We start from the raw sequence: 15087 nt of genomic DNA on the forward strand, positions 1-15087 counted from the left end.
AGGGGTGAGGCATTCTCAAGACAGAGAGTGTTTTCTAACACTTATATAAAGTATAATATTGATATAAAGCATATTTATTATATAAATATTCCTCTGTAGTCATTAACACATTTGCAGTATTTTAGTAAAATGTCAGATCTTTCACTCAGGTATCAGCCTGGTTTGGTCCTGGTTCTGGACCCATATGGCTGGATGAGGTGGAGTGTGAGGGGAATGAGACGTCCCTGTGGAGCTGCTCTTCTCCAGGCTGGGGAAAACATGACTGTCAACACAAGGAGGATGTAGGAGTCGTGTGCTCAGGTAAACACACTGCTGTGCTTTTTAAATTATACTTAAAATGAATATAAAGGTTTTAGAAATAACCTTTTAACACATCCACATATCCATAATGCCCAGATTTTTCAGTTTTGGTATTTTAAAATTATATTTTCTTTTCAATTTCATCTAGAGTTAATTGTTTTAATGCACATCCTTTTCCATCTAGAGTTTAAGGAGATGAGGAGAACAACATCTGGACAGATTCTTCAGTTGTTTGTGATCAATAATGTGTGGAGTGGCCCTCAGTAACCAGCAGGTTCCAGCCTGGTTTGGTCCTGGTTCTGGACCCATATGGCTGGATGAGGTGGAGTGTGAGGGGAATGAGACGTCCCTGTGGAGCTGCTCTTCTCCAGGCTGGGGAAAACATGACTGTCAACACAAGGAGGATGTAGGAGTCGTGTGCTCAGGTAAACAATAATGCTGTGTTTTTTTAATTATACTTAAAATTAATATAAAGGTTTTAGAAATAACCTTTTAACACATTCACAAATCCATAATGCCCAGGTTTTTAAATTTTGGTATTTTAAAATTATATTTTTAATTTTCATCTAGAGTTTAAAGAGATCAGGTTAAGTGAGGGCTGTGAAGGGAATGTGGAGGTTTTCTACAATGGATCCTGGGGTAATGTGTGCTGGAACTGGATGGATGGAGACACAGCGAGTCTGATCTGTCAAGAGCTGAACTGTGGAAGATCTGGGGTTTTGTCTGATTCTACAGCAAGAGTGGAATCAGCTCCTAACTGGCTGGATAAAGTAATGTGTCGACCACATGATTCATATCTGTGGCAGTGTCCATCTTCACCCTGGGGACAGAATGACTGTAATAATAAGGATGAAGTGGCCAAAATCACCTGCTCAAGTGAGATGATATTTAAATGATGTAAAATGGTCTCAGTAGTCATGTTTCTTTAAACACAATGTTTATATGTCGTGAGTAAACTAATGTTTAAGAAAAGTTAAACTTAGCTGATGGAAAGAGCATAAAATGATTTGTGTGGCTTAAATTATATGTTTTCACACTGATATGTTTCACTGTGTTTAATCTCAGAGGAGGAGAATCAGGAGTCTCCTCGGAGTCGTCTGACATGTTTTATTTCACCATCTCCTCACCAGAAACAGTGTTCAGGTAAATTAATTGTAATTTTATTAATATAATTATTGTACTAATATTTAATTTTAGTTAACGTAAGCTTGATTTTCCAAATATATCATTGAAATATGTACATTGAAACAAGAACAAGAAGTCTAATCATACATTTAAAGCCATCTTGGTTCAGTGTGTGTTTTGTTGTAAATGTTGTGTTGAAGCTGGTCAGTGATGGTTGGATGTGTGTGTTTCAGATCATGTTCCTCTCAGACTGATTGGAGGGGAGGGCCGGTGCTCTGGGAGGCTGGAGGTGTATCATAACGCTGTGTGGGGCTCAGTCTGTGATGATCAGTGGGACATCAGCGATGCTCAGGTGGTCTGCAGGCAGCTGGGTTGTGGAGCAGCACTGAGGGCTGATGGGAATTCAACAATTAGTGCTGGTGAAGGTGTTGTGCGGCTGAACACAGTCGAGTGCAGAGGGAATGAGATTCACCTGTGGGACTGTCCTCTCTCCCTGAATAACCACACTGACTGCTCACGCAAAGAGCACGCTGGACTCACCTGTGCAGGTCACAGCTAACACTGAGGAATATTATTTATTTGAGCATTTAGAGCTGATAATATATATATATATTTTTTAAATGTATTATTTTTAATGTTTGTGTCTGCCTGTTTTTATAATGACAGATTTGCCAGTGTTCAGTACTTCTGGTGCATCGAGATCAGTCTCTTCTCCACAAACTCCTCCAGCAGTGTCTCTCTCCGTCCCCCCAGTGCTTGTGATTGTACTGGGAGTTGTGCTCTTACTGCTTAGTGCCACATCTTATATTGATTCAGCGAAAGAGAGTGATGAGGAGAGGTAGGAGAGATCCAGAGACTGTCATATTGTGTCTAATTCAGTGTGTGATCAGTCATGTGTTGTGAACTGACAGCAGGTTTGTCTGTTTGCACTCACAGCTCTCTCTGACTGGTACACAGGACTACACAGGACACACACTGAGGCCATTTATCACGAGATTCATCACAGACAACATTACTTCACTCAGCAGGGTGAGGCATCATGGAAGAATGTTAAAAGCTTTAATTATTTTACGATTTATGTGTTTAAAAATTATGAAAGCCGTGGCGAGAAAAGGCTATCAAAGTAAATACAATTTTGGGACTCCAGTCAAATTAGATTAAATGATGGGAGACTTCAGTGATACAGATCTGATCCACTGTAGAATTAAAGCTTTTTCTATCATTCACATCTACCTTGTCAATTTTAATCATACAAAAAGTAACATTTCAATATTTCAATTAAAGTCTCTGAACTGAGAATGTCAGATGGGTGCAACTGTTTATCTTTCTGTGTTTGTGTAATCAGATGAATTTGTAGATGAGAGTTTGTGAGACTCCAAACCACAAAGCTGCATGTTTGTGTGTGTGCCAGTGAAAGTTTCTTCCTGTGTGAAATTTTCAAGAGTGATAAGCAGTTTCATATTAGGTGCATTTGTAGAGCTGGAAGAGATAAAGAACTAACTTAGTTCCCCAAACACAATTTATTTTTAAATAAGTTAAAATATGATATTAACGATAGCATCAGCTCTTTGAGTCAATGCAGTTTATTGAAAACTTCTGACTGTTCAACAGTTGCTATAAAAAAGGCCAGCCACATAAAATGAGTTTAAACTGCACTGACAGATGCCAACCAACGTAACAGGCACACTTGTCAGGTTTTGTTGGATCACTGAGTCTCCCTGTCAGTGTCTGTTGCCATTAGTCTTCATTGTTTCTATGGACTGAAGTTAATTCTGCATTTTTCAAGTTGTGGAAAGTCTAAGCTGAATCGTGATTTTACAAAAAAACGTAATCTAATGATCATCATCATCTGTTGTTGCAGTGTGAATTATCTCTTAAATGCAGTGAGCTGAATAAACAGGGGTTGATCACACAGAATGAATTTGAGCTTTTAAAAAAGCAAGGCGCAGTGCAGTAAAATAAACAGTGTGAATTATCTCTGAAATACAGTGAGCTGAATAAACAGGGGTTGATCACACAGAATGAATTTGAGCTTTTAAAAAAGCAAGGCGCAGTGCAGTAAAATAAACAGTGTGAATTATCTCTGAAATACAGTGAGCTGAATAAACAGGGGTTGATCACACAGAATGAATTTGAGCTTTTAAAAAAGCAAGGCGCAGTGCAGTAAAATAAAAAAAGAGCTCATGGTCTAAAAAAAGTGAAACTTTTAACTTTTAAGGCAAAAAGCCCACCTACAAGATCAAAACCAGATTTTGGCCATGCCTTCGAAGTAAGTGAAGGTCAAACTGAGAATTCTTAAATGGGACGGTCTAGCCTATGGAGGATTGCGCTTATCGCACAGCAACTATGACAGCTGCCACTGACGAGCAACAGTAACGTTCGTACTGTATAGGGGTTATGCGCAACAGACTTACGTATTCTGTTAACCGGGTCTCGCCGCTTCTGGTTCAAGCGTTTTACATATGCTTCGTTAAATATGAAGCAGTTTTACTCAAGATGCCTTCAAAGTAGATACCAAAGATTATCATAACCAATTTCCATCACATATGCGGAATGATATCTAAAAGTTTTTTTTATTTTTATTCTTTTCACTAACATTTATATATAAAAAAAATGAATAAAACATCGACAATAAAAACAGCTAGCTAGTTTAACTGATTATCTTCAAAGTCCTTAGACATCGCTATTATTTATTACGGCTGTTAGCACGTTCTCCAACAAGCTGAAGCAATGAGACCTGTTTTCCGGGTTTGGTCAGGTGACGTTCGACATATACCCTATTGAAAATGAAAACAAACAACATGGTTCACAGTCTATGGCAAGCCGTTTTAACATTTAATCTATAAACCGTACTAGTATCTATTGAATAAGTACTAGTACTTATTCCAATAGTGACTAGTATTTAATTATACTCTTCTTGTTAAGAAAAAATAGAACTAGTACTTATTTTTTAGATACTAGAACTTATTTATTAGATACTAGTACTCATTCATTAGATACTAGTACTCATTCATTAGATACTAGTACTCATTCATTAGATACTAGTACTCATTCATTAGATACTAGTACTCATTCATTAGATACTAGTACTCATTCATTAGATACTAGTACTCATTCATTAGATACTAGTACTCATTCATTAGATACTAGTACTCATTCATTAGATACTAGTACTCATTCATTAGATACTAGTACTCATTCATTAGATACTAGTACTCATTCATTAGATACTAGTACTCATTCATTAGATACTAGTACTCATTCATTAGATACTAGTACTCATTCATTAGATACTAGTACTCATTCATTAGATACTAGTACTCATTCATTAGATACTAGTACTCATTCATTAGATACTAGTACTCATTCATTAGATACTAGTACTCATTCATTAGATACTAGTACTCATTCATTAGATACTAGTACTCATTCATTAGATACTAGTACTCATTCATTAGATACTAGTACTCATTCATTAGATACTAGTACTCATTCATTAGATACTAGTACTCATTCATTAGATACTAGTACTCATTCATTAGATACTAGTACTCATTCATTAGATACTAGTACTCATTCATTAGATACTAGTACTCATTCATTAGATACTAGTACTCATTCATTAGATACTAGTACTCATTCATTAGATACTAGTACTCATTCATTAGATACTAGTACTCATTCATTAGATACTAGTACTCATTCATTAGATACTAGTACTCATTCATTAGATACTAGTACTCATTCATTAGATACTAGTACTCATTCATTAGATACTAGTACTCATTCATTAGATACTAGTACTCATTCATTAGATACTAGTACTCATTCATTAGATACTAGTACTCATTCATTAGATACTAGTACTCATTCATTAGATACTAGTACTCATTCATTAGATACTAGTACTCATTCATTAGATACTAGTACTCATTCATTAGATACTAGTACTCATTCATTAGATACTAGTACTCATTCATTAGATACTAGTACTCATTCATTAGATACTAGTACTCATTCATTAGATACTAGTACTCATTCATTAGATACTAGTACTCATTCATTAGATACTAGTACTCATTCATTAGATACTAGTACTCATTCATTAGATACTAGTACTCATTCATTAGATACTAGTACTCATTCATTAGATACTAGTACTCATTCATTAGATACTAGTACTCATTCATTAGATACTAGTACTCATTCATTAGATACTAGTACTCATTCATTAGATACTAGTACTCATTCATTAGATACTAGTACTCATTCATTAGATACTAGTACTCATTCATTAGATACTAGTACTCATTCATTAGATACTAGTACTCATTCATTAGATACTAGTACTCATTCATTAGATACTAGTACTCATTCATTAGATACTAGTACTCATTCATTAGATACTAGTACTCATTCATTAGATACTAGTACTCATTCATTAGATACTAGTACTCATTCATTAGATACTAGTACTCATTCATTAGATACTAGTACTCATTCATTAGATACTAGTACTCATTCATTAGATACTAGTACTCATTCATTAGATACTAGTACTCATTCATTAGATACTAGTACTCATTCATTAGATACTAGTACTCATTCATTAGATACTAGTACTCATTCATTAGATACTAGTACTCATTCATTAGATACTAGTACTCATTCATTAGATACTAGTACTCATTCATTAGATACTAGTACTCATTCATTAGATACTAGTACTCATTCATTAGATACTAGTACTCATTCATTAGATACTAGTACTCATTCATTAGATACTAGTACTCATTCATTAGATACTAGTACTCATTCATTAGATACTAGTACTCATTCATTAGATACTAGTACTCATTCATTAGATACTAGTACTCATTCATTAGATACTAGTACTCATTCATTAGATACTAGTACTCATTCATTAGATACTAGTACTCATTCATTAGATACTAGTACTCATTCATTAGATACTAGTACTCATTCATTAGATACTAGTACTCATTCATTAGATACTAGTACTCATTCATTAGATACTAGTACTCATTCATTAGATACTAGTACTCATTCATTAGATACTAGTACTCATTCATTAGATACTAGTACTCATTCATTAGATACTAGTACTCATTCATTAGATACTAGTACTCATTCATTAGATACTAGTACTCATTCATTAGATACTAGTACTCATTCATTAGATACTAGTACTCATTCATTAGATACTAGTACTCATTCATTAGATACTAGTACTCATTCATTAGATACTAGTACTCATTCATTAGATACTAGTACTCATTCATTAGATACTAGTACTCATTCATTAGATACTAGTACTCATTCATTAGATACTAGTACTCATTCATTAGATACTAGTACTCATTCATTAGATACTAGTACTCATTCATTAGATACTAGTACTCATTCATTAGATACTAGTACTCATTCATTAGATACTAGTACTCATTCATTAGATACTAGTACTCATTCATTAGATACTAGTACTCATTCATTAGATACTAGTACTCATTCATTAGATACTAGTACTCATTCATTAGATACTAGTACTCATTCATTAGATACTAGTACTCATTCATTAGATACTAGTACTCATTCATTAGATACTAGTACTCATTCATTAGATACTAGTACTCATTCATTAGATACTAGTACTCATTCATTAGATACTAGTACTCATTCATTAGATACTAGTACTCATTCATTAGATACTAGTACTCATTCATTAGATACTAGTACTCATTCATTAGATACTAGTACTCATTCATTAGATACTAGTACTCATTCATTAGATACTAGTACTCATTCATTAGATACTAGTACTCATTCATTAGATACTAGTACTCATTCATTAGATACTAGTACTCATTCATTAGATACTAGTACTCATTCATTAGATACTAGTACTCATTCATTAGATACTAGTACTCATTCATTAGATACTAGTACTCATTCATTAGATACTAGTACTCATTCATTAGATACTAGTACTCATTCATTAGATACTAGTACTCATTCATTAGATACTAGTACTCATTCATTAGATACTAGTACTCATTCATTAGATACTAGTACTCATTCATTAGATACTAGTACTCATTCATTAGATACTAGTACTCATTCATTAGATACTAGTACTCATTCATTAGATACTAGTACTCATTCATTAGATACTAGTACTTATTCAATAGATACTAGTACGGCTTATAGATTAAATGTTACAACGGCTTTCCATACACAGTCTGTCTAAATAGATTCACTGTGTTTTTTTACATATTACATAATAAAAAGTATAAACTATAGTTTAAAATAGTTGTTAATATATATATATATATTATTTTTTATATAATTTTTTATTATTACGCTACAGTTAATGAATCATAATGGCTTTATCAGGTTTTATCTAATAGTCTCGAGATGTCTATGACATGACAAGCTATATTACAAATTACAATGTGTGGTTTTGTTTTGCATGTGTATCAGAGTGAGATCAGGAGGAGATTGATGATGATGTGAAGAACAGCAATGAAGATTGGAAAAACTTAGGTAGGTTATTGTCACCTTATACTTTATAACTATACACTTATAATGTTTACATTTCTAATTTAAACTAAATCTAGATGAAATTCTAACAATGAAAAATGTGAATTTGCTTTTGTTTTTAAAAACAGACCATGATTATGTGGGGGAGGAGTCAAATAAAGAGGGAGGGGCCATATGACTCAATGACCACACCCACTATCTCTGTTCATGAAATCATATTAGTTACTGGAGCTACTGGGAGTTTCTTATATTGCTACTAATGCTTCAATGCCTTTGTATGTTATTTAAATTTTTTTTAATAAAAATTTTCATGCTTTGCAAAATTTGGTAACAACAAATTTTAGTATTTGTGCATTTCAGTATTTAGCTTATTATTTTTATTTGGATATTAATGCGTTTTACCTATTGAACAAATAAGCAAATTATATAATTAATTCAGTCTATTTACCACATTTTTTAAAGAGCAGTTAGTGGAAAGCATGTAAAATGTGATAAAAAAAAAATCACACACGCATTTATACACCTGTCCCAACTGCAGAGTTTACTGTGTGATGGTGTACTTCAACTTTAAAATGCTTTAAATGACTTCAAATCGTTTCTAGTCTCATTTTGTGGCTGCTTATTTGCATTGAGCTTGAATCTTTTGCCGAAATAGCTCCATCTGCAGGTTAAGGTTGGGCTGATCCTTCTTGTTTTGTTTTTTTCAAACACTGTTATGTGCCCTTTTTAAAAATTATTTCTTCAGAGCCTCCACCTGCTGAGCTGAGGGCTGAGGGTTTTCCTTACAATGACATTACATACGAAATCATCTCACACACAGACACACACACACTAGACCGTAAAGCCTTAAATTTCATATTCTTTTGTGTCTTTCAGCTTTATTTACTCTTTCTTCCAACTCAGATATTCTCTTCTGGTGTTCTTCGTTTACCTTCTTGAGAATCCCAATGTCTTTCTTAACATCATGCATCTCTTTGAATAGAAATTCAGTAGCAGTTTTGTTTGATTTCGTGGTGTAGGGTTTCAGTATTTTGGTTCATTTTCTCCGCCAATATTTGCACGATGTTATTCTGTACCTCAGAAAGCGTTGGCTGATTTACTTTTCTTGGGATCTGGTGTGCATGGCTCCGAGTCCAGGACCGGAGTTAGCTCTGGACTACTGCAGCGAGCGTAGGAATGCGTCTCCATGACTTACATTTTTTGATTATCAGCGTGGTCAGCAGAACGATCTTTTCCAGAACCAGATTTTCCTTTGTCTGTATTTTTCCCACGTCTCCTTTCTGCCATTACAGCATACAACTCAAGGGGAGAGGTTTCCAACTATCATTGAACTATGTAACTTTCAGTCATCGGTAAATCTTTGTAAATAATTATTTCTAAAGGTTGAAGGTTACTAATTTGCACATTTGATGCTCCATTATTCAGTGCCTTATTCTGTATATGAAGAGTTTATTTGCAAAAACAGATAACTCCGTTTTTTGAAATTTTCAAAAATCATGTTTTTTATTATGTAATCATGTTTTTATTGTTTTGTATTGTGTTAGTTAGCTGTCATTTTTAGTTTTTTTTTTAACCTAATCAAAATAACCCAACTGCAATTTGATTGAGATTAATTGGAATGCACAATGAAAAAACATGATTTTTGAGAATTTAGTTATCTGTTTTTGCAAATGAAACCTTCATATTATCTAAAAGCCTGTAAAGTTGTTCAAAGGGTGTTAAAAACGAATGCAAACTCTAGCAACAAAATCCTCCGTCTGCATCTGACGCCATCTTGGCTCGCCCCCCGTGTCTAAGAGTGCAAGTGCATGTCTGCAGCCAGACCCCAAAGCCACTAGAAGGCAAGCCTGCAACCTTATCCAAAAAAGCGTAACAGCTAATGCTAACGCTTCCGTTTTTTTAAGTAGTATTTAATTAATATCACAGTTCCAAAACTTAGGACATTACAGAAAGAACCTTTACTGACTCTGAAAAACACCAGAAGAAAGATGCAGGGTTCCTGATCACCTGTGTGAACATGCCATAGTCCTGCTACAGGGAGGCATGATGACTGCAGATGTGGCCAGAGCATATTATAATGTTTTTTATATATTGTAATGTATTGTAAAGTCTAGTGCAAGATTTTGTTCATGTAATTAATGACTGACACGTTTATATATGAGGGAGGTCTGGAGGAGTATGGTGATGGTAGGGTCAGAAGGGTCAGACGCCTCCTCTGCAGGCAGTAAACATGCTTTTCTGCTCAGTTGTATTCTGTTTCTGTTTAAGCAATGCTCACAGCTCTTGTTGATAACCATATTTTAAACTAATAACAAACTAAAAATGCTCAGTTGCATAAACATGTCCTGTCATGTCAAGACTTTGGCTCATGAAATAGTCTGATCAACTAGCAGGTGTAGCCAAGGGGTCTGACTTAAAAGTTATGACTAATCTTAAGGGGGAAAAAAATTAATAAAATGAAAAAATACTAACTACGACTAACTTGTATGACTAATCTAAGCAGTTTATGCAACTGGCCCCAGGTTTAAAGTTTCGTGAGATTTTTTTTATTTTTTTTTTATTTAGACAACAATGTAGTGTATGATGACGAACCTCCTGATATATAGTTTTATTTTATTTAATTTTTTTACTCTATACATGGTGTCTTTTTTTCATGTTTTATTGCCACCCTTTTAATGCCACATTTTGATTGTGCTTTCAAGGAGTTCAGTTTTCTATAAAATAATATAGTGTTATTCACCTTATTCAGTTTGTCTCGTGTGCTCATTTAAAGTGTTTTAAATTTGAAATATGAATATCCCCTTTTTTAAGAGAAACGTTTAGCGTTTGTTGCTAACTGACCTTTGTTGGCACAGATTTGTCCTTTAATTAAATCTTATAACGTTGGCTAGGGGTATTTTGGCATTTTTTTAAACAATGCATTTGTAAAATGTTTTATTTTGAAACTTAAATTCTTTGTGTGTTTGTAAGTATATTTAACAGGTGTTGATGACACATCTGAGACCTATGATGATGCCACTCTAAAAGGACGGATCACTGATACTAGTAGTTATGTTTATAGATTTATAATCCCTCTAAATGGGACCATATTACGATTGTTGTGTATTACTACTATACTACACTGCTACAAGAAAAATCACTTATGTGAGTGTGGCAAACATTGTATTTGCACTTTTTTTCTCAGTAGCTTTAAGACTGCGTCTAATCTCATGTAGACCAAACTTTGACTACACAAAAGTCACATTGTAAAATATTCTGGACAAGAACCACTAACATGTAGATGAGAAGAGACGGTCTGACGGACATGTAAACCAACCACAGTTAGTTTGGTTTTCTATGTAATGTTTAGTGGAGGGTTTATTTGAAATTGTATTTATGTCATACTAAATTATTTTCTCATTCATCTTTATTTAATGCGTGAGATACCGCTGATACTATCGAAACCTGATTTTTTTCTCAAGCTAAAATACACAGAGATTCAATTATTATTTCTTTGTTCAAATGTACAATTTTAGTCTGTTGCTACACTACTCTGGAAGTATGAATGTGCAACACAAAGTGGTTTACAGAACTGTACAATAGCACACTGACTCTCTGCTGGTCACAAGGTGAACAACTTTGAATAGCAATTATGGGTTTTGTGGGCCATCTGAGGGAAGAAAAACAGTTTTATAGGATTAAGTAAATTTCACATTAGTTACAAGAATGAATGGAGAGAAAAAATCTTTTCTGCATCCCACTAATAATAGTCCATTTAGACTTAAACAAAAGGTAAGTCTTTATTTATTCAAATGTAATTTTGTCATTTTACAATTTTCAAAGTTGAGTTTATTATGTCATGCTGACATATCTATACAATAATAGACAAGTGTTTTGGACATTCACAGTTAGTTATCAATGCGTTTATCTCGTTTCTGCAGGTGTTTGGCTTTGATGCTGTAAATAAACTGGAGAGTTTCCTGTCTCCTGTAAGTCAAATGTGTGTGTGTGTGTGTGTGTGCGTGTCTCCCTTCAGTGAGGCGTCTTGATGTGTGGGGAGGAGGAGTTCATCAGCACTGATGTACATATACAGTATATGGAGAAAATCAGAAAAGCGTCCTCTGATTTGTCACTGAAGTTGTTTGATGATTTCCTCTGTTGTGTCTAATAAGGTAATAGCGAGTGTGATTGGAGGGTGTTGGGCCTCTTTCGCTCTCATTAAGGAGACTGAGAGGATGTCTGTACCATCTGTTTGCTCTGTTCGTCTGTATCATCAGTGCGGAGAAGCTTGTACTGGATGTTGAGTTAATCATGCTGAGGATGATGAGGAGATGCCTGATGTTCATTTTACTGTTTGCAGTTGCAATACTCATCACAGCTGGTAAGTACACAAGTAAAAAAAGAATAGAGAGAGAGATGAAGCAATGTTAATTTCTGGAATTATCTTAAGTGGTCAGAATATTGTGTTTTTGTAATTTGCTTACTACAAAATGTTTGATCATAATGTAGTGTTTCAGATGACAATATTATTATTTATTAATTCACAATATGCCTCTCTTTCTCTCTGTCATTTGTTTAAAATATTAGACAGTGTGAATGTGAGGTTGGTTGGTGGTCACAGTCGCTGTGCTGGTAGAGTGGAGGTTCTTCATAGAGGTCAGTGGGGAACAGTGTGTGATGTTGCCTGGGATTTGCCTGATGCTGCAGTGGTGTGTAGAGAGCTGGACTGTGGAGAACCTGTAGATGCCCTGGCTAATGCACACTTTGGACCAGGATCAGGACCAATCTGGATGGCTTTTGTTAAATGTGTTGGTTCAGAATCCACACTGAAGGACTGTGAATCAGCAGGATGGGACCGAAGTTACTGTGATCATGCTAAAGATGCTGGAGTCATCTGCTCAGGTAACATTTGCACATTTGTGGCTATACCCGAGTGTTGCTGTTGTATCTAAAGTATGAACAGCCAAAGTATTCAAAGTACTCACATTTCATAATTTCCTGTTTAAAATGTTAATATATGTATAAACACATTTATGCCACATTTGTGCAGCATTAACCATGCACATATTCATGATTATATGCTGGTTGAGATGTAGCTTCTGAGCTGCCTTGAGAAATAGTAACATTTTTACAAAGAAAACATCACATTTTTACACAGAATAGTATATAACACAGAAATCATACTATATAAAATAATTTATTACAAAAATGACAGATTTCTGGCAGCAACAATAATAATAACAACCATGTAATGAAGTAAAAAATGTAAAATTGGAATTAATTAAATTAATTAAAGATAGCAAAATTATTTCATAAAAGGTTTTAAAAAGATTTGGAATGTCTTTAAACTGTTGTTAAAATTCTATACTCTGCAAAAAATATGGAACGTACTTTCAAAAGCATGTGTTAAGCAAATTGTAATGGTAAAAAACATTTCATAACAAAAATAAGCAGTCCTTGTCAGCCGTGGACTCATCATGGTCCAGGATCCCATTGTCCTAGTCTCTAAGTTTTGAATTCCAGATCTTAAAATAAATAATATTGTTGCATTATAAGCCCAAAAATGTAACAAAAATACATGTATGGCATTTAACTTTCTTAATGCACATTTTATCAATTGAATAATGTAGTATATTTGACTGTGCCTCATTAGTCAAAAACATGCTGTCCCACTTTTGAAATAAAGTTTTCTAAAATGGGATGACAAAGATTGCTTAAAATAGAAAATATTCTTAACACACTTTAACAATATTATTGCAACATTTGATGTACAAATACATCACAAATATAATTTAATTTCCGTTTTCTTTCCATTCCACTGCATGTTTTTAAAACATTTCATGTCATGTTCGGCACTTCGGCTCTTAATTAATCTATGCCTAAATACATGATACTGATTTGTTCCTTCTTTTTTATAAAATTATGAAATTCTTCGATTTATAATGTTAGTTTAAACGTTATGCTTTTTTTTTTTTTTACAGAAATGTATGTTATTTAATTACTTTGAACAATGCGGTGCATTAATATTTCACCCATTGCACTCTCTTGTGACCTCAGGCTTTTTTCCTCTAATTGAAATTATTTTAAATTCTAATATAATTAGAATATTAGTAATATTAAAGTAAAAAATTCGAATTTAGTTTTTCAGCCACTTTGACTGCCCTATTTTGCGGTATGTATCGAATCATCACATGGCCAGTGGGATTTAAGGCATTTGCTTGAGCTGATAAGATGTGTATCCGAATTAAGTTTACTTCCGATTACTTCATTTGCCATCAGTACTTATATGGGTGAGTCAAGAAGAGAAATATCTGTTTCCCAATTATGGAGTATACAGTACGTGTAGACCTTATGCATCAAAGAAACAAGTTTGCAACCATCTGTACAATTTTGTATTTGAACTTCCGTTTTTGCAGTAGCTCTATAGCAGTGATGGGCAAACTTGGCCCTTCCAGGCCACTTTCCTGCAGAGATTTGATCCAACCCTGATAAAACTCACCTGCCTGTAGCCTTCTAGTAGTCTTGAAGACAATGATTAGCTGGTTCAGGTATGTTTGATTAGGGTTGGAGCTAAACTCTGAAGGAAAGTGGCCTGGAAGGGCCAAGTTTGCCCACCCCTGTTCTATAGCAACATTGTTGAACAGTAATTAGCTGGTGGAGTGGATTTACTTATTGTAGTGTTAACCAGTGTTGTGCAAGTTACTTCCAAACTGTAATACATTATAGATTACTTGTTACTGTTATTTAAAAGTAATTCCTTACCTTACAATATTACTGTCTCAGAATTGTAATGCGTTACATGACTCCTGTATTACTTTTGAGTTAGTTTCACCAAAATAACTACAGAAGTAGAATTTAAGGTAACACTTTATTTTAGAGTCTCTTAACTAGTTGCTTATTAGCATGCATATTACTAGAATATTAGCCATTTACTCCTATATAAGGTCTATTCAGTATTATTCAGTAGCTTTATCACTTGCTCAGGAGCAAATTACCCTCCTCCATCTCCAACTCCTCCTCTTGTCACAGTTAGGACATGGCTTTCTGATCCAGTCAGCAAACAAATTTGGCATTCCTCTGGTACAGCTGGCATTCATCCGGCACTGGCATACAGCATGTGGG

The 15087-nt window shown here is 34.2% G+C and overlaps 1 protein-coding gene across 1 annotated transcript; it reads left to right on the forward strand.

Moving 5' to 3' along the window:
* Positions 1-959: 959 nt before the first annotated feature.
* Positions 960-8468, forward strand: LOC107705990 (antigen WC1.1-like). The gene is made up of 7 exons (XM_016509551.1): positions 960-1176; positions 1366-1443; positions 1659-1973; positions 2092-2263; positions 2362-2454; positions 7927-7989; positions 8115-8468. Exons 1-5 carry the CDS (start codon positions 960-962, stop codon positions 2369-2371), a joined length of 792 nt encoding a protein of 263 aa, XP_016365037.1. The 3' UTR covers positions 2372-2454; positions 7927-7989; positions 8115-8468.
* The last annotated feature ends 6619 nt before the right edge of the window (positions 8469-15087 follow it).

The sequence above is a fragment of the Sinocyclocheilus rhinocerous genome, unplaced genomic scaffold (genome assembly GCF_001515625.1).
Source record: "Sinocyclocheilus rhinocerous isolate Xijiao unplaced genomic scaffold, SAMN03320098_v1.1 scaffold16333, whole genome shotgun sequence".
Taxonomy (NCBI): domain Eukaryota; kingdom Metazoa; phylum Chordata; class Actinopteri; order Cypriniformes; family Cyprinidae; genus Sinocyclocheilus; species Sinocyclocheilus rhinocerous.

What these genes read in the sequence shown, in the direction of transcription:
- LOC107705990 (XM_016509551.1), top strand. Translation starts at nt 960, where the DNA reads ATGGATGGAGACACAGCGAGTCTGATCTGTCAAGAGCTGAACTGTGGA. An exon ending in GGCCAAAATCACCTGCTCAA is followed by an intron (nt 1,177 to 1,365) that starts GTGAGATGATAT and finishes GTTTAATCTCAG; the next exon opens with AGGAGGAGAATCAGGAGTCT. An exon ending in CGCTGGACTCACCTGTGCAG is followed by an intron (nt 1,974 to 2,091) that starts GTCACAGCTAAC and finishes TTATAATGACAG; the next exon opens with ATTTGCCAGTGTTCAGTACT.